Genomic DNA, 23,865 nt, shown 5'->3' on the forward strand with positions numbered 1-23,865 from the left:
ACAAGACCAGTCCCACCACTGATCCCTGAGGGACACCACTCGTTACTGGTCTCCAGCTGGACATTGAGCCATTGACCACAACTCTCTGTGTGCAGCCATCCATCCAGTTCTTTATCCACCAAATGGTTCACCTATCAAGTTGATGTCTCTCCAATTTAAGAGACAAAGATGTCGTGTGGGACAGTGTCGAGCGCTTTACACAAGTCCAGGTAGATGACATCAACCAGGGTAGATGCTCTACCCCTGTCCATCAGTTCTGTAGCCCCATCACAGAAGGCCACCAAATTGGTCAGGCAGGATTTCCCCTTAGTGAAGCCATGCTGGCTGTCACCAAGCACCTTGTTGATTTTCATGTGCCTTAGCATGCCTTCCAGGAGAATCTGCTCCAAGATTTTGCCAGGCACAAAGGTGAGACTGACTGGTCTGTAATTCCCTGGCTCATCCATTTTCCCCTTCTTGAAAATGGGGGTTATATTTCCCTTTTTCCAGTCATCGGGAACTTCTTCCCCTGACTGTCATAATTTTTCAAATATGACGGACAGTGGCTTAGCAGCTTCACTCACCAGCTCCTTCAGGACCCATGGATGGATTTCATCGGGTCCCATGCGTTCAGGTTCTTACAATGGTCTGGAACCAGTTCCTCTCCTACAGTGGTCCCAAGGTCTTCATTCTCACAGTCCCTGCATCTGCCTTCCAAGACTTGGGTGGTGTGGTCAGAGCCTTTGCCAGTGAAGACTGAGGCAAAGAAGTCATCGAGAACCTCAGCTTTCTCCAAGTCCAGGTAGCCAGTTCTCATGATTGCTTCCAGAGAGGGCCCACATTGTCCCTAGTCTGTTTTTTATTTGCAATGTGCCTATAGAATCCCTTACTGTTATCTTTCACATCCCTAGCCAAGTTTAATTCTAACTGGGCCTTAGCTTTCCTAACCTGGTCCCTAGCTTCCAAGACAACGTCCCTGTGTTCTTCCCAGGCCACCTGTCCTTGCTTCCACCTTTTATAAGCCTCTTTTTTCCTTCAAATTTTCCTCAGGAGCTCCTTATCCATCCAAGGAGGTCTCCTGGCCCTCCTGCTGCAGTTTCTTCTAGTTGGGATGCAACATTCCTGAGCTTGCAGCAGGTGATCCTTGAATATCAACCAACAGTCTTGGGCCCCCCTGCCCTCTAGGGCTATATCCCATGGAACCATACTAAGCAGGTTCCTGAAGAGGATAGGGGGGAAATCCCACTCAGTAACAGTGAGAACTTTGGTTGAGTCTGGTAATGATTTTTCCTTCATATTTATTTACTTTTGTATTCATGTGTGACTCAGTGCTTCTATGTACAGATGTTTCTGTTCCCATTGCAAAAAAACTGTGAGTTGTTTCTAGGCAGGAAAGCTTTGAGGTTCTTTTTTGCTACTTGATTAACAAATGCATTGAAACTCAATTGGTATGTTCCTTCCTATTGTTAACAATTCTTTCTCATGGGCATGACTATTTTGCAGAGGGAAATCTATAGGTATTTAAGATTTTAAAAGATCAAAATAACTATAAAGTTATGTAATAAAAGATGTCAATACTGATAGATGTATATCACAGAAGTGATAGCATTGATGATTGCTTGTTGGCTGAGGGTTCATAAATTGATTCTCTGGAAAAAAGGAAGGTACTGCACCTGCGCTTTTCTCAAAGCTTTAGTTATTACTCAGCAACATCACTTTAAAGCAAATCAGACCCACTTCATTTGATTTTACTTCATTAGAAATAAATCAGTAATTTAGCACTCCTATCAGAAGTTAAATATAAGATACAAATCTCCATGAGAAGTAATCAAACATTCACTAGCATAGGAGAAAGTTGCATGGAGAACAAACAAAAAAGAAGGTAAAGCCATGCTCCAGTGTCTGCTATTTACATTGAGCAACAGTGCAAGCTCATGGGAATATCCTGGTCACAATCTAATTTGCCACAAATAGTCACAGACAGGAACATAGAAAATTCAGAATTAAGTAAGGAAAACTATTAGACACATTTCTAGATAGGTGGCTAAAAATGTATCTATCTAATTCTATACTGTGTGAAGGTGAGAGACAAAACCAGTGGCTCTCCACTCTATGCTACACACCATTTGTAAATTTAAATTTGGTGAAAAGTTCTCTAGCTTGGTCAAATTTCTTCTTTGCTATGGGTTTGAAGTGGGCAATTACTACAGCTCCTTGTTCTACAGATGATCCCCTTTCATTATTAGTCTGGCTTTGGATGTTATTGTTGATGTTCTCCACCAAGTTCACGGTCCAGATTAGTACATTGCCATCACTTTACCACTGACTTTCTCCCCTGGCTGTAACAAGTTTTTCTTTTTGTTATTAGGAAGTTATGATTCCTCTGTAGATGTGCCATAGATCAAATGTCATAAAATTCTGCTGCTGATCAATGAGATACTTTCCTAAGTTATTAAGTAGTTACTCAAACATTAACTGTGACTGTGATGAATTGTGTTCATCCATATATATATATATACATTTTGATACTCCAAAAGGATTTTCCTTTTACTTGGTCCAGAACATTCCCTGAAAAATGTCTCATCAATGAAAAATGTCTTATTTCCATACTTTGGCTGGTCTGACAGGAAAGCATCTGCATTGGTATTTTTAACATGCAAGGAAGTCATGAATGCATGTTGATCACTTAAGAAAATGAGCTCCTAAGGCTTGCTGTGGAAAGCAGAAAGAGGTGATAATTTTGCTGTGATTACAGCAAGTCAGGTGTCAATTATTTACTTATTCAGTTGTTTTCTTATTAATAATTTTTTTAGGCATTATCATTTTGTTCATAGTCCCATCCCAAAGCCCCAAATCTGAGACCACCTGGGTTTTGATATCAGATCAGATTTTGAATGTCCAGATTTCTCATTTTCTGACACCAGTGACAAATAGTACAAGTTGTATTAAGTTTAGGAGCAATTAGTGACTATGAGAAAAGACAGTATTTATTCAGTTAAGGACAGCTTTTCAGAAAGACTAAATCTGTTAGGTTTCGCTGAAAAAAATAGCTACACCTTAAAGTTCAGTTCTGATTTCAATTCCATACACTTTGTACACTTTGCACAATTTGCACACTTTGCACACTTTGCGGTTTACAGATAAGTGGAACATGAGTACTGAAGAACATGAGTTTATCCTCTGATGATTAGAACTTTGGTTCCTAAGTCTTGCATTTTCCAGTGCTTTCATATATTTCATGAAAATTGGTCAAAACTAGTGTCCTTCATGTGAGTCACGGAATATTTCAAAATTAATTATTTAAAGGCTCTATTTGGAATTAAAAGAGTATATTATATCTTTTCTTCCTCTTCAAGTATAGAGGTATGATAGTCTAAATGCTATTTGAAAATATTGCTTGTGAGGAATTGCATAAAAAAAAAATCCAGAGGAACATTTTTAAGTAAATTATGTTTACCATTGGTGAATATCTGTATGACTTGAAGGCCAGTTCTTCCAAACTCTGCTTCTCAGTCTACTGATGAATAACTTAGCAGAGAGAAAGTTTAAAATATCATCTGGCTTGCCTGAGGGATTCATAAGGTGTGCATGCTTCTATTAGAATAGAATGCACTTTGTCAGATTACTGGAGTGTATTTCACAGACAGTACATATTTTGATTGTAACTGAAAAATGCTTTGCAGAATTTATTCACTTTGCTGGACTTTCTAACTTCCCTTATGATAAAACATTGGATATACTTGCTGGTGGATGAATAAATTGATACCACAGGTTCATACATTCACCTTGCACTCAGTCTCAGTGGGATGAGCATGCTTAAGGTGCTGGTGGACTTGACTTTTCCGAATGAAAAGTGCTTCTCAAGAAGTAATAACAAGATCCTGATTACATGACCCGTGTCCTAACAGCTCCAGGACCTCATCAGGACAACCTGGAGAAAGCCACCACCCAAGCTCAGTGGAATCCACTCTCAAACCACTGGTGGTGGTGGTCAAATCCTGGAGAGAAGACACAGGAACCCACACAAGCAACCAAGGGTAAAGAGCATTGTGCTAAGAGAGTGCTTTGAGTAGGGCCTGAATAACCAGAGCACAAGGGCAGCAAGCTCTGGAGGAGTTAAGTGGAGGGGTGTTGAATGTGTGCTCTATGTCACCGCTTTTCATTATCACATGTTTGAAGTGGGAAAGGCCAAGTACTAGGATTTGTATCACTGGTTTTACTTTTGGTGGTGAGCAAGCAGTTGTCCACATTGTTCGGTACTGTGGAGGCACTTCTGCATGTCTGAAAGGGATGAGTGTGTGAGTCATTTTACAAGGGATACAGATGAGTTTTCTCCTTTCCTGATTGGAAGCAATTTAGAAGTTGACTCTTCCAATGAGAAGGACGTGTGGGAGAAAGGAAGGAAATATTTTCAAGCCAATGCATTATGCTGTCTCTGCTAGCAGAAGGCAGGGTTTGGTTAGTGCTGCGACCATGCAAAAAATAGTTATGAGCTACTTTGGGGCAGGCTTGGTGGGAGAAATGAGAGGAGATGTGCACCAATGGAAATATGGTGCTGGTCACTCTCCTCTGTGATTGTAAGGACCGCATGTAGGAGGCAGATGGGAAAGTGCATCTGTGCTCATCATAAGACCCTGTGGGTTCGGGCTTCATGGCAGATTTAACATATCACAGCAGATGTGACCTCAAGTGGCAATGGTTCAGATGACGAAGACTCTTCAGAGATGATTTACCCAACAGTGTTTCCAGGCTGGGACGGAAGTGTGGCCACCGACAAGTACGCTCCAACTACTAGTAAGGAAATAGCTTTCACTTGGGATGCCCGCTTTCTTTTTTTCTGTTCTCTACATGATGTTTCTCCTCCTTTTCCACACATATACTATGTGGAATTTGGATGCTTTCCCCATCAGCTCTTGTTTCAACAACCTCTCCCATGTCTCATGAAAAACTTTCTAGATCTTATGGGGTTGGTACCCTTAGAAGTACCTTCTTCCAGTGGTTATAGAAGCAATGTGCCATATTGATTCATATTGGATCTGTGGGTTTCCCTCGTGGCATTTTTAGTCTAAAGGGATAGTTCCTCTTTGGAGAGTTTCCAGCCGCTATGTGAGTGTCACAATTAATACTGTTTTCGTGCCAGTAATTATTTGGCTTGCCTGGCACTGCATACAGAAAGGCTGTAAATTCCTGTAACTTTTCTATAATGAAAAAAAAAATCTCCCTGTCCATCATTATATGCCTCTCACAAACTCATAGGAACTTTACTGTTTGAGATGCAATGTTTCTAGTAGATATTTTGTGTTTGTATTAGCATCGGGGTAAACTTCCATCTCCCTCTGTGTGTACGCTGACACCTAACTGGGAAGTGTTTCTGGCTCAGGCTTTGCTGACAGCATCAAGGCAAAGGGAGCGTGTGTGTCTTTTGCATGGAATGGCCCTAGTTCTGAGCCCCAGGTCCTTGGCAGCATTGACTTCCTGGGGTTGTCACTAATGGGTGTGCTTACCTCTGGGTGTCCTTTTGACCTGTCACAGATACTTCTTTCACCTTTTTTTACATCATGGTATGCCATCTTGGTGGATGTTCCTTATTCTGGAATCTATCTCATTCTATCTGCTCTCTGCTGTTGGCAACGCCTGTGAGGAACATATTAACCTTGTATCATATGAAGCACAAGCAAAGACCCACAGGGCTCTCTACTGTTTCCTCTCAAGGAACTAGGTTCTTTCTTGGGACTGCCACTAATGCTTGCATGTGGCTAGGTGTCTGAGGAATGTAATGATACCACGGGTTCATACATTCTTCTTGCACTCACGTCAGTCTCAGTGGGATGAGCATGCTCAAGGTGCTGGTGGACTTGACTTTTCCGAATGAAAAGTGCTTCTCAAGAAGTAATAACAAGATCCTGATTGCATGACCCGTGTCCTAACAGCTCCAAGACCTCATCATGACAACCTGGAGAAAGCCACCACCCAAGCTCAGTGGAATCCATTCTCAAACCACTGGTGGTGGTGGTCAAATCCTGGAGAGAAGACACAGGAACCCACACAAGCAACCAAGGGTAAAGAGCATTGTGCTAGGAGAGTGCTTTGAGTAGGGCCTGAATAACCAGAGCACAAGGGCAGCAAGCTCTGGAGGAGTTAAGTGGAGGGGTGTTGAATGTGTGCTCTATGTCACTGCTTTTCATTATCACATATTTGAAGTGGGAAAGGCCAAGTACTAGGATTTGTATCACTGGTTTTACTTTTGGTGGTGAGCAAGCAGTTCTCCACATTGTTCGGTACTGTGGAGGTACTTCTGCATGTCTGAAAGGGATGAGTGTGTGAGTCATTTTACAAGGGATACAGATGGGTTTTCTCTTTTCCTGATTGGAAGCAATTTAGAAGTTGACTCTTCCAATGAGAAGGACGTGTGGGAGAAAGGAAGGAAATATTTTCAAGCCAATGCATTATGCTCATTCTGCTAGTACAGTGACCTTCGGGTGTGAGCATGCACAGAGCACCAAACACAGCCCACAACTACACTGGGGTAGCTTCAGCAGGGAGATGGCAGAGTGATGATTCGTTTCTTCAGGGGAGAACAAGGGCGAGATATGGACTGTGGGAAACATGGTGCTGGCCACTCTCCTCTGTGATTGTAAGGACTGCATGTAGGGGGCAGATGGGAAAGTGTAGCTGTCGTCATCATAAGACCTTGTGGGTTCGGGCTTCATGGCAGATTTAACATCATCACAGCAGATGTGACCTCAAGTGGCAAAGGTTCAGATGATGAAGACTCTTCAGAGATGATTTACCCAACAGTGTTTCCAGGCTGGGACGGAAGTGTGGCCACCGACGAGTACGCTCCAAGTGCTAGTAAGGAAATAGCTTTCACCTGGGATGCTTGCTTTCTTCTTTTCTATTCCCTACACGATGTTTCTCCTCCTTTTCCACACATATATTTTGTGAAATTTGTTGCCTTCTCCATCAGCTCTTGTTTCAAATACCTTTCCCGTGCCTCACAAAAAAACATTTAGACGTTGTGGGGTTGGTATTCTTAGAAGTGCGTTCTTCCAGTGCCTCTGGAATTGGTCTCTTCTATTGTTTAATGTCTGATTTTGAGTTTCCCTCGGCTATTGTGTCTCAATGGGCAGGTTCTCATTGGAGAATTTCCAGCGTCTTTGTAAGTGTCACAATTAATACTTGTTTTCATGCCAATACCTGTTTTGCTCACCTGGCACTGCAGACAAAAACCTGAAAATTCCTGCAATTTTTCTATAAAGAAAAATGTCTCTCTTTTTCTATCCATGAATTCCTGACACAAACCTATAGGAATATTACTGTTTGAAGTGAGATGTTAGTAATATTGTGCATTGGTATTAGGATAGGGGTAAAGCTGCTCCTCGCTCTCTGTGTATGCTGACACCTAACCAGGAAGTGTTTCTGGTGCAGACTTTGCTGATAGCATAAGGCCAACGGGAGTGTGTGTGTCTTATATCTGGGTGTCCTTTTGACCTGTCACGGATACTTCTTTCACCTTTTTTTACATCATGGTATGCCATCTTGGTGGATGTTCCTTATTCTGGAATCTATCTCATTCTATCTGCTCTCTGCTGTTGGCAACGCCTGTGAGGAACATACTAACCTTGTAACATATGAAGCACAAGCAAAGACCCACAGGGCTCTCTACTGTTTCCTCTCAAGGAACTAGGTTCTTTCTTGGGACTGCCACTAATGCTTGCATGTGGCTAGGTGTCTGAGGAATGTAATGATACCACGGGTTCATACATTCTCCTTGCACTCACGTCAGTCTCAGTGGGATGAGCGTGCTCAAGGTGCTGGTGGACTTGACTTTTCCGAATGAAAAGTGCTTCTCAAGAAGTAATAACAAGATCCTGATTGCATGACCCGTGTCCTAACAGCTCCAAGACCTCATCATGACAACCTGGAGAAAGCCACCACCCAAGCTCAGTGGAATCCACTCTCAAACCACTGGTGGTGGTGGTCAAATCCTGGAGAGAAGACACAGGAACCCACACAAGCAACCAAGGGTAAAGAGCATTGTGCTAAGAGAGTGCTTTGAGTAGGGCCTGAATAACCAGAGCACAAGGGCAGCAAGCTCTGGAGGAGTTAAGTGGAGGGGTGTTGAATGTGTGCTCTATGTCACCGCTTTTCATTATCACATGTTTGAAGTGGGAAAGGCCAAGTACTAGGATTTGTATCACTGGTTTTACTTTTGGTGGTGAGCAAGCAGTTGTCCACATTGTTCGGTACTGTGGAGGCACTTCTGCATGTCTGAAAGGGATGAGTGTGTGAGTCATTTTACAAGGGATACAGATGGGTTTTCTCTTTTCCTGATTGGAAGCAATTTAGATGTTGACTCTTCCAATGAGAAGGACGTGTGGGAGAAAGGAAGGAAATATTTTCAAGCCAATGCATTATGCTGTCTCTGCTAGCAGAAGGCAGGGTTTGGTTAGTGCTGCGACCATGCAAAAAATAGTTATGAGCTACTTTGGGGCAGGCTTGGTGGGAGAAATGAGAGGAGATGTGCACCAATGGAAATATGGTGCTGGTCACTCTCCTCTGTGATTGTAAGGACCGCATGTAGGAGGCAGATGGGAAAGTGCATCTGTGCTCATCATAAGACCCTGTGGGTTCGGGCTTCATGGCAGATTTAACATATCACAGCAGATGTGACCTCAAGTGGCAATGGTTCAGATGACGAAGACTCTTCAGAGATGATTTACCCAACAGTGTTTCCAGGCTGGGACGGAAGTGTGGCCACCGACAAGTACGCTCCAACTACTAGTAAGGAAATAGCTTTCACTTAGGATGCCCACTTTCTTTTCTTTTTCTTCTTTTTTCATGGTGTTCCTCCTCTTTTTCCACACATGTATTGTGTCGAATATTGGATGCTCTTCTCATTTCCTTTAGAAATGTCTTTGTAATTGCAAGAGTTTGATTTTCCAACAAAGGAATTTTTGTTTCCCCAATTTTATTTTTTTTTTTGATATAAAGTTTTAAAACAATTCCAGTTCGTTTTATAATCTACGTCTATGCACTTGTAACTTCCTGTCTGTGGAAGATGGTGTTCAGGCATGCTCTCAGGTGGCTGAACCCCAAGTGTCCTTTTCTTTGGGGAATGTCAATAAAACGGTCTTGCAGCTGTTACCTTCCATTTTTACCATGCACTGTTCTAACACAGTGTCATGTTTTGTGACCTCAGATGTTTAGGCACAATTCAATAATAGAAGTCCGATATTTTAATACTTAGTCTGATTTTCCTTATATGAATAGTTGCACTGTCATCATCCAATAGCTCTTTTTAACCAGGAACCTATCCATATCTTAAATGATTTTATCTTGAAACCTGAAAACCACCATGTATGAGAATCAAGTCCAAATGCTGTGTTTCATTGAAGCACACAGTCTGCTACTTGGCCTTATGGCCAGCGAATGGCATCCAGCCGTGGGTTGGTTTTATTTTCAGTAATGCTGCCATTACTGACTATACTCTAACGCTCTCATTTGTAGAAAGATAACAATCTATTCCCTTTTTGTAATTCAGTTTGACATAATTTGAGCATGGTTTTGTGTCTTTTGCCTGTGCACTTATTTACTCAGTAGTGTTTATAAATCAGTGTTCATAAGTTTGTTTTTTTTTTTTAAATTTCCCTGAATATTGTAGAGTATTTGTGGGGCTGGTTTCAGCAGTGGTCTGTTTTTAGAAGAAAATAGAAAATAAGCAAGTCATCTCACTTTGGGATATTTCATTCTTTTCCCTAATTTGGGAGCATTTCTGGTGTTCGTTTATTTTTGGGATTCTGCACTGGTGACTTGCTCCTCATGGCACATTGCAATCCAACTACCTTCTATGACTTTGTGGTTTCTGCATGCTCCATGGGTGAAAACGTATAGAGTCTCTGTTCATAGACTCTTACGGAAGTTTTATTTTATCTGTTCAAGTGTATTGCAACTTTCTTGACTAAAATTGGCTTCCTGGTGGCTGTGCTTTGGGGTTTTTTGCTGACCATAGCTTTTGAGCTTAGTGGTGAGTATTCTAACGTGAATTTGAGCGCTTCTTGAGTGCTCAGTATCTATTCAGATATCTATCGTATCTGTAGGTGTAGCGTTATTCTTCAAACTTGAGTTTGAAAGTCTGTAACTGCTGTAATGGTTTTGCACTACTTCTGGCATACGTTTTTCTTCTACTGCTTATTTTCCCCATTCTTCTTGAGAAACTTTGCATCTGTCCAATGCAAAGAGAAGAGCAACTGGTTTGATGTAAAGGGATTTGATAAAAAAATACTATAGTTAAGCTGTGCATGAATTTCTGTTCTCCATCATCTTTATGGCACACACTAACAGTAGAGTAATAGAGGTAGATGTGGACCATGATTAGTATTGAATACCTCACTGTCCTAACAGCTACAGACTCACAACATGAAACACTTCTGGAAATCTCCACACAAGATCACTGGAACCCTGCTCATACAGATGAAGAAGAGCAATATCCTCGCTCTGCTGGCAGGGGTAAAGCAATTAAGCATTTCAAATAATATTTAGATTTGTGAAATAATTCAGTGAAGTATAACATTGTGTGGTTGCAATTTCCATGCCATTAACCTCAGTTAGTATATTTATACTTCCTAGTTATTTATACTAGAACCCTGAGAGGTAGCATCTATAACATTCATCTGTCATTCCAAGCCTATCTTTGCTCTACATCTCTATAAAACCAAACATTTTCTGTGGATTTAGACATTCTTTGGATTTCTACAATTTGCCTTCAGCCACTAGATACCTGTCCTTCTGTTTTGAACAGTGAAAGTTTACACAATTGGCATCAGAACAGGTGATACAGTCACTTATCAGCCAGAAATAATTTTTGTGATAACTTTCATTTACTTCTGAAGTATTGTTAATCAGTGGTATTTATACATTAGTTAAAATTAACTTTGCTTTTTTTACAAGAAAATCTACAAGTAATTGATTTAATTGCAAAAATAATGAGTAATATTTGCATGAGTGCCCTCTTTATGAACATTTCATTGCCTGAATGTGAACAAAGCCTTCAGTTTTGTTCTCTGGGAAACAAGTTTCTCTAGCTGGTGACATGTCTTATGTACTAGGTCCAGCTTATTCTTTGTTCTTTGTATGCTCTGCTTAAAGACCTTTGCTTTGTCGTTAATATATTGCTCATGAAAACATCTGATACCTCAGGAAAATGTAATTCAAACTGAGTTCTAATGCTCATTTTAATGTTATAGGTATCTTTTTTTTTTTCTTTTTACTGTATCTTTTATAAGTCTTTTAATATTTATTAGAAAATCTCTTATGGTGGTGGTACTTCAGGTGATTTCTGACTGCTCCTTCTGCTATGTAAACATTGATAAATCTATCAGTAAGAGCTTTAGTTATTACTGAGTTCAAAACAAGTATGCTTTTCAATTTTGAATAGATAAACATACTTATTTCACTCATCCAGTCCCAGAAGAAATAACAATTTCACTGGAGCCAGCCTTGTGACTCAAAAGAGAAAGTGCATCATCTTTTTTACTTTTAAAAACACAGAATACACAGACTCAACAGTTAAGTTAGTATTAATAATTACGAACTAGAGGCGCAAGTTCTTCTTTATTTGTATTCTTCCACTGCTTCTCCTATAGCTTTTCTCTGCCATTGGTCATTGGGATAATTTCTAGCACACTTTAGTCTTCTTCTTATCCTGGTGATGCTTTTGTGTGATAGGGTTTATGAAGGACTTCCCTTTTCTTTCATCTTTTATTTCACATTGAATGTAGCACTGGAAGGAAAAAGACAAAATACAAAAGCCAAGCATCCTTCCTGTATAGATGATGAAAGTGACAATAATAGGACTGGTGTTGGCTATTTTGATCATTACTGATTTAATCGTCATCTTATCAACACTAGTTACAAGTGAAAATGAAAATCATCAAGGACCAACCCAACATCCACTATTGCACAGTGCTCGTTCTGGATGGATCAGTCAAGAACAAAATCCTGCAAATATCACTGGGAGTATTAAACAGTATGAAATTACTGTTACAGTTGAAAATTATGTTGAAAAGGAATCTTCACATACAGGTAATATTACAGGTCACATTTTAGTAAACTATGAGGGTTTATTAAAGGTTAGGCTTAGGATTTTATTTTGTACTAACAATTTTGCATTCTGAGGCCATATGGAGGTTCTGTGAATAAACCTGAGCAATTCTGATGTTTGGGATTTTTGTTTAATTATTCTACAGACCCTTTCCTGAGGTTTGCTTTCTCTTCTACTTGGATTGTGTGTCAAGACCTATCGTAAATTAATTCTGCAACTGTCTCTTATGTTTTGCGTTGTGTTATGCAGGCACAATGTTTTAATAGGCTATCTACCGGGATTGTATCTGTAGGAAACGGTGAATGTTTAAACAGAGAAAGAATAATGTTTGCTCTATTTTCACTTATTTGGGAGATGTGTTAACTCCCTTCTTGCAAGTTATTATTGGACCTGTGGGGGTTTTTGCTCAGTTTTTGTTAATACAGCAATTATATCTATAACTTATCTAAAATGAGATAAGTTATTTAGCTGAGTTATTTCAATTTAATCTTATCTTACCTAAAACATCTACTCACTCTGCTTTTGAGCTATGACAAGATGATACTGGTGATGAAGAGAAAACAAAGCATAGTGTAAAATAAAAGAGAGGCTTCTCTCTTCTACTGATTGAAGCAATTGAAATGTAAAAGATCAAATTATACTATAAAGATAGTAACTTAAAATTGGTGTGTATTAGTTTCTGTTCCTGTGAGTGTACTAAGATTACTAGTTAATGACTGATGTGACTAAGTACTGCCAACAGTGAATTTAACACAGTCAGCAGCAGCTCTTGCACATTATCAAACACGGGTCACTGAAAACAAGCATAACATAAATATTATTTGAGATGATGTATAACATGGATTTATTCCTTCAACTGAACGTAACCTTGTTAGCAAAAGTTTTGTGTAGACCACTGCATTAATTGTCCCTAAGTCCACATTCCTCTAAGATATCAACCCCAGTTGTTTCATCAACATCCTTTAAAAATCTGGTGATGCAGTACAGTGTAATACTGATATATGAAAATACTATACCGTATTACTATAGCAATATAATTTGACATATATGCAATTAAAATTTTGACATACTGAGGCAATTTTTCTTGGGTTTTTGAGTTGGGGGGTAAGGAAAGTAATGCTATTTATACAATTTGGATACTCTTTTGCTGTGACTGTCTAATAAAAGCTATAGAGTGGTTGATAAGGATATCATAATATTTTTCAAAATAACTGCAATATCAACTATTCTCTGGTTGAATGCTGTCTTGTTATGTGCAGCATTTGCAAATTTGCAGCATGTGCTAGCTTTACCCTCTGTCAGACTCCTTTGTCTATTTTCCTAGAGATAATGCAGCTAATAAAATATGAAATTCTGAGGGGAAAAAATTGTATATAATCAATACACTCAAATTCTGTGATTAAAATCTTGCTGATGGGTCAAATTCTTCCAGTTATTTCTGCCTTTGCTGCTCTTAATTCTGCATCAGTTTATTCTGGTTTGATATTCAACAACACAAAGCCATCAGCATGATTTGGGGAAATACTTTTGAAAAACAATGAGATATCTTGTTTCTGAAAAGCGTATGTTCAAGGAGTCAGTCTTATTGGTGACAGCAAGCAGCTTTTCTAAACATAAACTAGAATGAGAAGCAAATCTGCTTTACTTCTCTTTGCCATTAAATGTAGTAGAAATGTGAGCAAGGCCTGTCATAGAGACAAGAACCGAAGAGGAGAATAATATGAGAAATGGATCTTTATATACTCGGTTCATAATTGCTTCACCATCATCATAACAGCTATGCCCTCAAACCATGGGGCCAAACAGAACAACTCAGTGGAAGACCCAATGGTGTATCCAGGCTGGGACAAGGGAGAGAATTACACCACACAAGCTGCTGTAATGGATAGAATTATTCCTTCCAGAAAGAATAGTAATGAAAAAGACTCACCCGCTACAGGTACTAGTCAATCAGGTATATTTCATAACTTCTGACTCTCAGATGGTCTGTCTTGGAAAGATACTGGACAAACTTGTAGTGAGGAGTAACTTAAGACAGTGTTATAAATTATAGAGTTATTAATTTTCTCTGTGCTCTGCTTGGGTGGTGATGAGATAGAAGCTTTCAATTTTAGCTCTATATACAATGTTTATTATTTTTAGTTACGGAGACCACTTTCAGTACTTCCTGTTCCTTAGCAAAGCCTGATTGTATTGAATTTGGAATTGCGTCTATCTCATTACATACATTACGTTATTTGGTGTAACGCAACCTTCTTTACTATACATATTTATGCATATTTGTACATCTACAGGTTAATGCTTTTAATTTGTGAATATTAATCCAGGGAAAGAATGTTCTTTTCATGCATTTTGTTGAAACATTTGTCCCTCTGGTGCATAGAATTATGCAAGTAATTTATAAAACTGGCATGACACAATATCATGATGCAGTCTTATATAACGCATGCCATTTAGGACATCAAAATAATGTTCTAAAAACATGATATGAGAAACACGACTTACTCCTGAAATAAGAGGAAAGGTAATTTAATCATTTCAGTAGATGAGAATAGCAAATAAAAATGTCTGATAGATAAACTGGGAGAGAAGCAGTAATGTATGGGAGGACAGAAGGTCTCCCTTGCTTTGTGGTGAGGAAAGGGTAGCTGTGGTTTAAAGTGAACAGGAGACTAGGACTTGATGGGAATGGGAGGGCACAGAAGTACACACATGTAATTCACAGCTGATTAAATTACCCTGATCACAGCTGTTGTCTATCCTGATGGTGCCCACCACGAAGACCAAACTCATTCACCTCTGCCCTCAGATAATGAACCAGAACAGGGCACCGAAGGCATCACACATCCCACAGATGTCCCTGGGGATAAGGTCCTCCACAGGACCACAGCTAGTACGAACAAAGCTGGTGATGACGCTCCTCTGACTGGTACCAGTAAGAATAATGGATCATACTCATTTCTCATGCCTGGTGTGAAATGAGGCATTATTTCTTCTGAAATTGGCTTCTTTCCCTATCTTTCTCGTCCTGGGCTTCTACATTCTTGCTGTGGACTTATAGTGCAAAAATCATTTTTATCATTTTGTTGCATGTGAACATCTCAACAAGAATTTCTACTTGCTTAAGGATTTTCTTTATTCCCCTGGGTGTCCTGTTTCTTGTGGCCCCCAGCTATTCTCACGTTTATTTTTAGTAGAACATGATACTGAGAAAGCAATTGCTTTGTGGCAATGGCTGGTGCTGTAAATGATTCATAGACATAAAAACAGTTTTTCATGTCTAATTTTTCCTGATCTTGGTGTTGCCACAGATTCTCTTATTACTTTGAACTCTGGCATAACTTACTGCAGTTTGTGCATGTAGTCCAGCATGGTTTTAACTCTGATTCCCAAGCTTTGTATGTTATCCAATTAAAATTTTCCCAAATCAAAATATTGCTTTTTTATTCTAATACTTTTATTGCTTAATAATGAATTTTAATGACATTTTAGTACTTTGGAACTTTTTGCATCTTTCTTGCATTTTCTAAAAAAAAAAAAAAAAGAATCTAAAGGAAAATTAGTATTTATGCTTTCCCTTTTCTTCTTCAAAATCCAGTTTTATCAGGATTATTTAATTTGCAACATTTAGGGTTTGCTGAAGAGCTATAAAAACCAAAAGCTGTGTGGTTTGAAATATAGCTCTTTACTCCCTACTCCTGTTTTCTAAGTGTGGAAGAGATCCTGTAAAGCTTCGCACTTAATTTTCCTCAGTCCTGCAAGTTTTATGTCACTTGACAGACCAATTGTAAATATGAAAACCCAGCTACAATTTTGCAATTAATTCAAATATTTTCCATCAATTTGAATCTTATTCCTGTGTAATGATGGGAATCCTTATACTCATTTTATTCTGAAAATCATATTATTTTTTTCTCTCATCTAAATAGTGATTAGTAGGTATTTTCAACTAACACTTTAGGCCACTGTTTGGAAACGCATCTTTTGGTTTGCTTATTAATGTTAACTTTTGGTGGCGTAATTTTAAATAAATATTAACCTTTATTATTCAGTTAATATTTTTGAACACTTGGAAATTCTGACAATGCATTTAATTAAGTTATTCCAACTTCTTAGCCTGCTTTTGTGACATGCTTACTTTTTTGCATTGGTAGCAGTCTTAGCACTGCCAGAATGATGTGTGAAAGATGTCCATTAAATAATTCCATGTCCTAATTTTCTATTTGAATAAGTTTTCAGTTCTTCTCCTGGGAGACCAGCACATACTTTCATGATCATCTCATGGAAAAAGAGAGATGCTTAACTAAACTTAAAATATCCCATTTTTTAACATGGCAGTATTTTCAAGGTCAAATAGTTGAAGTGGCTGCTATCTCTTTTTGCTTTATATGCTTAATCCACACTGAAACTTAAGAAATGAATAAGCAACTATTATATTAATGTGACCAGTAGGGTATTAGTGAAGGAAGAGACACCCAAAAATAATGTGATATATATAGATGATCTTGTTTACTTGTGGCTCTTTTGTTGTTTGCTGTTTGGTTTTGGGGTGGTTTTTGGTTGGTTGGTTTGGAGTATTTTTTATGTATATTTTACATTGGCTAACAAATTAAAAGTAGAGTTTGCTAGATAAAATACAGAGGGAAAAATATATAAGGTGAGGTTTTATAAATGCTTTTGAAGTTAACTTAGCCATCATTGCAACAGTCACAGCCTCCATGGGTGTTCTGAAACCGGAAGATATAACCCAAGAAGTCTGGGCACCTCACATTGTGGTAACAGCTACTGCCTCTCCTGATGGTGCCCACCACGAAGACCAAACTCATTCACCTCTGCCCTCAGATAATGAACCAGAACAGGGCACTGAAGGCATCACACATCCCACAGACGTCCCTGGGGATGAGGTCCTCCACAGGACCACAGCTAGTACGAACAAAGCTGGTGATGACGCTCCTCTGACTGGTACCAGTAAGAATAATGGATCATACTCATTTCTCATGCCTGGCGTGAAATGAGTCATTATTTCTTCTGAAATTGGTTCCTTTCCCTGTCTTTCTTATCCTGGGGGTCTGCATTCTTGCTGTGGATTTACAGTGCAAAAATCAGTGGTGGGATCTATGCTGTTGATAGAAGATCTTGCTGGTACACTTGGTGGTTTATGTCTTTTGCTGAAGCATGTTTCACTTTGCGCTTTGGTGGTCTGAATCCCCAGTCCCATCTTTCTTTTTTGCACATCAGTGGGTTCAGGCTTGATATGCTTTGGCACCATCTTTGGTGTGGTGGAGGTGCTATGGTGGGTTAAGCAGATGCCTTGCTCCTGTGGCTCAGCAGCAGTACCATCATTGAGGAGTCCCGGTGATGAGGGCAAGGCAATCACAGAAGAATTATGTCCCATAAATTCTGCCATCAATTCTTTACTCCTCCTCACCAGTAGATTGCCAGGCAAGACGACCACACATCTGGCTACAGTATGGCTGCTCACTCCTGAGTCACAGGGTCAGGTTTTGCTGCTGGTCACTTCTTCTGAAGGTCTTCCCTCTCTGTCACTGGAATCTGTATGTGTAGTCAACATCTCCCTCCAATGTGGTGAGCATGTATATGGTGTTTAAGGGTCTTTCAGAAGCCAGTGACTGTTGAAGAAGGGGAGGTCTTCATGTCTTCTCTCCTTCGGTGCTTTGAATAAGGAGGATGGACATGCTTTCTGGCTCACTGTGGTACAGGAAAGGGAAATAACATGGGTGGTGGTTTTGTGAGTGCTCACTTTTAAAGCTGATCATGCCATCATCATGGCAGTCACACAGTCCATGGATGATGTTAAAGAAGAAAAAACAACCAAGGAGCCACTGGTACCTGGGTCTCCACCTGGAAGTGACAATGAACAAGCAAACACCACACATGGTTCCCATGTCAGTTGGATACCTGGAGTTTTCCCAGACATTGAAGATCATCTTAATGAATTACAGACCCCTCTTCCTACTAGTAAGAACTATAAATTACAAGTATTTTCATTTATCAGTCATTTAGTTGTTATTTTGGACAGTGGCAATTGTCGAAAAAAATGTGTACTAACTACAATTGTGAATTGTTATAATATTATTTCCTTTTTTGGTTTTTGGTGCCTTGTTTTTTTTGTTTGTTTTCATTTTTCACTACAGCCATATTGTAAGATGCCTTTAAAGGGAATCTCTTTCTTTACAAAGCAGAGGTTATTTGCTAACCCCTTTAAAATAGTGGTTTGCATACAACTTTTTCTTATTCAGTTCTCTGTATGTGTTAACGTAACTATTATAGTGCGAAAGTGTAAATTTTCTCCTCATTCCCATACCTGTGTGATTGCAGTTTGTCTTTCTTTTCTGACGAGCACAAATGGTAACTATGTTAAAATTAAATTAACTGTCTGTCACTTTTTCCCCATTTGTATTCCCTCTGCATTAACTGAACACATATCCAAAAAGAAAAAAAAAAAAAAGTAATTATCTGTGAAACCTTTTCTTTTTTTCTTTTTTCTTTCTTTTTCTCCTAGGTGCATTTGCTGTTGGTATCTTGCCAGTGATTATAATTATAGTGGTGTTACTGGGCTGTAACTGACGTTTTATTTGGGAACAACTCCTTTTTCTTTAAAGGGTTATTTTCTTCAGGTAGTTAGTGTTGTCAACAGTAACAGTGTTTACTGATTCTACTACATACAATCTTTCTTTCTTTGTGTGTGTTGTCACATGTTAATAAGTACAGAAAATGAAGGGACTTATTCCCAAATGCAGCTTCCATCCAAATAATCATCTTCAGATAGCTTTTTTCAAAATGCTACTTCTCCTGCACAATAATCTAAATACTATTCTCATGCACGTTCAAGAAAGTCAGTGGAAGGATCTCAGGGTAGATTTTGGCCAATGGTCTGTGCACATTCTTTGCCCATAAGCAAGGTTAGGTACTTATATTTTTTCAAGATAATTCTTTTATTAATTAATTAACGTTAATTCATAGTCAGAATTTGACTTTTTTTTCAGAATCGTATATAAACCCAGTAAAACCAACCCTATCAAAATTGCCTAAGTTACAGTACTTTGACGTAGGTACAGCAATATAAACGCAAAGCATGTATTTGATAGAATTTTATTGGAAAGATGAATCTAATTTTGGTGATGGTTTCCCATTACAACAAACTCAGTTCTTGTCTTTTGCATCCCTGTTCACTTAATGAATAAAAGGTACCTCAATTTTATTTGCTGATATTATATGCTATGAAAAAAATATTTCTAGCTTTCTGTTCTGAGCACTTAAAACCTGTAAGAATACTTTGGAAGATAATTTTCTAAGTCCATGTCTGTGTGAAATCTTTACACTATCAGTGTCCTGGCAAAGGCTCATAAGGCCATATTGCTTTTCATTTATCATCTACTGTTGCTTTCAAAAGCACAATACAGGGGAATTACTTGGACACTACCATCCTCAGAAAAGAGTTTATTTACTGAAGGGCTCATTCATTTGTAATGCTGTCCCATATATCTGTAATGGAACGGAAAAGATTCATGAATGTATCAGCAGATGTATTGTTAAAGGCCTTCTCTGAACAAATGAATGGCTTGAAGTGCTATGATACTTTCTTTCACTTGCTTTTTCTCTACAGCAAAGTTTAAGCTGTGTTCTGACATCACACTAATGACTGATATGTTGTCCAAGTGTCCATGGAATAACAAATCAACCCACTGAAGAAAACAAAAAGAATTACTGTTAAAAAGAAAAAAATCTAGTATGTCATCAGAATGAAATGCAGAAAGCCTTTGAGGATCCCTCCCTTGCACTTGCAAGCACCTCCCTGAAGCCAGAACAGCAGGAGACATGACTGAATCCTGCTTCTTTTCAGTGCTCAGGGGAGGGGTGAAGTAGCAGGTTTCTATTAATAAATAGCTGAGTGCTTTTCTAAGAGGCTTTATGGTAGAAAAGCTCTGTCATTTCTCAAAGATGATATAAAGTACCTTAAAACAAAATCTGCTGAGGTGTGGCATAGACAAGTACGTTCTTCTTGGTCAGCTTTCCTGGGGGCTAGATCCGGACCCTTAGTTGCTGAATTTGTGCTCTGTCCTTTGTGGTGAGATTGCACAAAACAACTCACCAGTCAAGAAGTTTCTTGTTAATAAAAATAATGAGAACATCTGGAAGATTCATGAACTGGCTAAACTTAACAGGGGAAAAAAAATGTACTTTTCAGTTTTGTGTTTGCCAACTGCTATTAGGAAATGAGATCAGAAATGTATTGCAACATGTGTTACAGAAAAAGAACTTTACAGCTGATTAGAATAACTGCATAATTTGCTCTGTTACAGTCTGGAAGAAATCAGAGAGGTGGAGATCTGTAATATCTTTTTTTGTAGCAATAATGAAGTAGTTGTCCCAGATGAAATCCCGATATCTGTAACTGCTCATAATTTTAGACTTGGGATAGCCATGCAGTAACGGCATGGGCCAGAAATGCAATTGCATAGCAAATGCTTGAAACTGGAAATACGCATTTTGATTCAAATGTCTTAGAACCAAATTACACAACTTATTAGAAAGGATAAGGGGATCCACCTCCAACTTTCAAGAGAGCATTTTTTTTTTCTATTAGAAAAAATTGTTTACATTTTTAAGGTCCCACGCTCTATGTATCTATCAAATTTAAACCCATTCAGAAAACTAACCTTCTGTTTTATGAAATTGTTTTATCCTGCGTAGGAATAAAATCCAAAGTTTAAAAATTTCTCAATAGTGGTCATTTTAGGTTTAAATAAAAAAGTAAAGTTCTTTTCCTGTCTCTCTTCTGTTCTCATTCTTTTTTTTTCCATAGAACAAGCAAGATATTTGACTTATATGACAAAAGCCTCTTCAAAAAGTTGCCAACATTCACATCTTTACATTTTCTTAAGAACATTTCCAGGCAATTCTAATTACATTTTGGTTCACAAAAGTATGGCATAACCAAAATGGATACGTATGAGAGAGACAGAATGGAAAACCCATGAGTTTTGTTATTCAAAATACTGAAACTAGCCTTATTTCAGATGATTATAACGTATGTAACAGGTTTCGGTATAAATACTTTTTAATTACCTCATCATGAACTTTCTAGAATATCTATTTTTAATTGTGAAAGTCATAGTCTTTGTGCCTCGCTGTTAGATATACACTAAGCATATTTGGCCTAATGGGTGGTCTCATTCTTTAGGTTCTACCCCCAGTATATATGGTAATCAAGGACCACACAAGGGACATTATGAATCCACTACTTTCCCTGCAGAGATCACAACAACAAAAATATCTCCACAGCCAAGGTCGGCCCAGGTACCAGGTGGGTTTTTGAAGTCACACATTTTAATAGTTTACAGAATTATATTAATATGAACTGAAGTAGGAGATGAATATGTAGGTCAATTACAGTTGTTCAGGCTTTATTCTCAACCAGGTGATATTCAGCATTCTCACTAGTAGTCTAAAAAATGGAGTGTATTGTAATTCATATAATTTTCCAGCAATACAAGATGAGAGGAATCAAGCATTTGGAGAATGGGATTAAGATCCAAATAAACTTTATAAATTGATATGAAATCAGGCAAAATTCAGTAAAGATATAAGCAAAGAAGCCAAAACCATGATACAACTGCAAAAGAATGCAAATATATTCTGGAACATTAACAATTTTTAAAACAGAAAGTAATTATCCCACTCTACTTAGGCCTAAAATATCCAGAGCTGAAGCTCTGTGTTCAGTTCAAGGCATTACATTAATCACATATTAAAAAAAAAGAACCCAAAACCTGAAGAAGATCACAAAGAGAATTTTGAAAAGGGAACCCTTGAAGCACCTTTGGAAGTGAAAGTTGAAGGAAGATTTGAGAATAGTATGCTGCACAAAGAATGGTTATTAGTTTTTCCCTGGGGAGTAATCATACTTAGCTACCTAGAAGTAGTAATTTGCTTCAAATGAAATGTAGGAGACTTGTTAAACAATAGAGATTTATTTCAATCAAACAGAACAGCTCTTAGGAGACGATCTTTATAACCATAGTACAGCAAAAAGAACAGGCTACAGCAGAGGTGGTGAAATCCCCTTTACTAAAAATGAAATCTACTTTACTTCTTACTGACCCAGTTTCACTGCAGTTAAATGTAGCTGATACGCTTTCTTAGGTTCCCTCCTAATTTTGTATTTAGAAATATTTTTATATATAATAATAATATTTTCTTCTAGAATTTACCTCATAGTTACCCCTTAAAGTAAGATTTTATTGGGGGGGGGGGAGGGGGGGGGTGAGGAGGGGGTAAGAGAAATGAACATTTCACTCTACACAAAAGCCATCCTGCTTTTGTGCCTGGGATTGCAGGTGTATCATTGCTAAGCCTTTTCTTTTGCTCTTGGAGTAAATCTGTGATACGGCTTATCTTCACCTATGCTCACTGAAGTACAGTGCTTGTAGGTGTTAATCGTGAAGGGGTATATCATCTGAGTTGGCATCATAGATGAATGATGAAAATACATTGGATTTGCACAGAAGCAGTTTGTCAAATGAACAAATGTTCATGCAAGCTAGGGGAAATAGGCTGAAGTTTAAAGAACATAACAAAAGCTTGTGTTACAGATCCACAGAATGGTTTGGGTCAGAAGGGACCTTAAAGATTATATATATCAAACCCTGTGCCATGAGCAGTTCTTGCCATGGGTGGTTCTTGCAGTTCTGCAAAATGGCAAAACTACATGAGATACTAACACGCTCTCCTTCTCTCCCTCAACTCTGCCCACAGAATGGCTGATTGTAGTTGCTTCCCTTGTGGCACTTGCATTGATTCTTGCAGTGTGTATTGCTGTCAACAGTCGGAGAAGGTAAGGTCGCCCCTTTACTTTTTCAGAACACACTGCCTTCCTGTTTTCTTCATTGAGAGGCTTCAAACCTTCACAAAAGAGCCAAGTAGCATAAAGCAGGAAACAGCTTCTTCTGCAAAGCTCTGTGACTTAGGGTGTGAGGGCCCAGGCCACTGTGTATCTCACAGGTCACACATCATCCTTCACACTTAGGTGGAACCACACGAAGTCAGTACCTGTGTAAAACACTTGGTCTTTACTTGTAGATGGAAACTAACTGTATATAGATCACAGAGAATTAATTATTCTCTAGTCATTAGTTCTTAATAGGAAAATCCCATCCACTGAGAGTGAAAACTGTGAGACAGACACAGCAGCAACCACAGGATAAGCGGAGTATAATCCTCCACCATTAACAGTGTTGTCTATGTACAAAGCGAAGGGCTGCATTAGACAATAGCTGTCACAGGATTAAATTGTTCCTTCCAAACAAAAGGCAGTATCACAGCTGGCAGTCACAGAGACATAAAGCAGAGCACTCAATAGCTTTACAGATTTATTTCACTTTACAGGTGAAAAAACTGAGGAATAGAAAGTTACAATGACCTGTACAAAGTTAGCCATGAAGTTTGAAAATACTCGGAAGGATAAGCTCTAATGTTCGTCACTCACTCTTCTCTGGGGGCTGTTCTGAGGTTACTTCTCAATTATCCTGAACAGGTTTTTTTGCATCTTGAATGTTAAAGTTGAACCCTTTAACAGAGTATCTGTTTTCTATTTGAATGCAGAATTTGAACTAATGAATAGTATGTATATTATGTACTGCATAATATGTGGAGGTATTTGCTCAGGAAGCAGTGAGCAAATTTATTCCTAGTCTGCTCGTTGCAGAAAAGCACATGTTCATGCTTCTGTAACAGTGTCAAGGTCCTCCAAAGCGTGACAT

At 38.6% G+C, this 23,865-nt stretch overlaps 1 protein-coding gene across 9 annotated transcripts in view; it reads left to right on the plus strand.

The window, feature by feature from the left end:
* The window catches only part of CD44 (CD44 molecule (IN blood group)), a 59,435-nt gene that overhangs the window by 30,922 nt on the left and 4,648 nt on the right, over nt 1-23,865 (plus strand). For 2 of the 9 annotated variants that reach the window (XM_062620233.1, XM_062620235.1), the window contains exons 7-11: nt 14,832-15,017; nt 16,790-17,050; nt 17,876-18,061; nt 21,288-21,410; nt 22,862-22,940. In XM_062620233.1, the coding sequence (XP_062476217.1) occupies nt 14,832-15,017; nt 16,790-17,050; nt 17,876-18,061; nt 21,288-21,410; nt 22,862-22,940 (835 nt within the window). The other 7 variants (XM_062620236.1, XM_062620237.1, XM_062620239.1 and 4 more) reach the window with 5 other exon arrangements.

Source organism: Pezoporus occidentalis, unplaced genomic scaffold (genome assembly GCF_034315485.1).
Source record: "Pezoporus occidentalis ecotype Australia unplaced genomic scaffold, CSIRO_AGI_Poc_V1 ctg22, whole genome shotgun sequence".
Taxonomy (NCBI): Eukaryota; Metazoa; Chordata; class Aves; order Psittaciformes; family Psittacidae; genus Pezoporus; species Pezoporus occidentalis.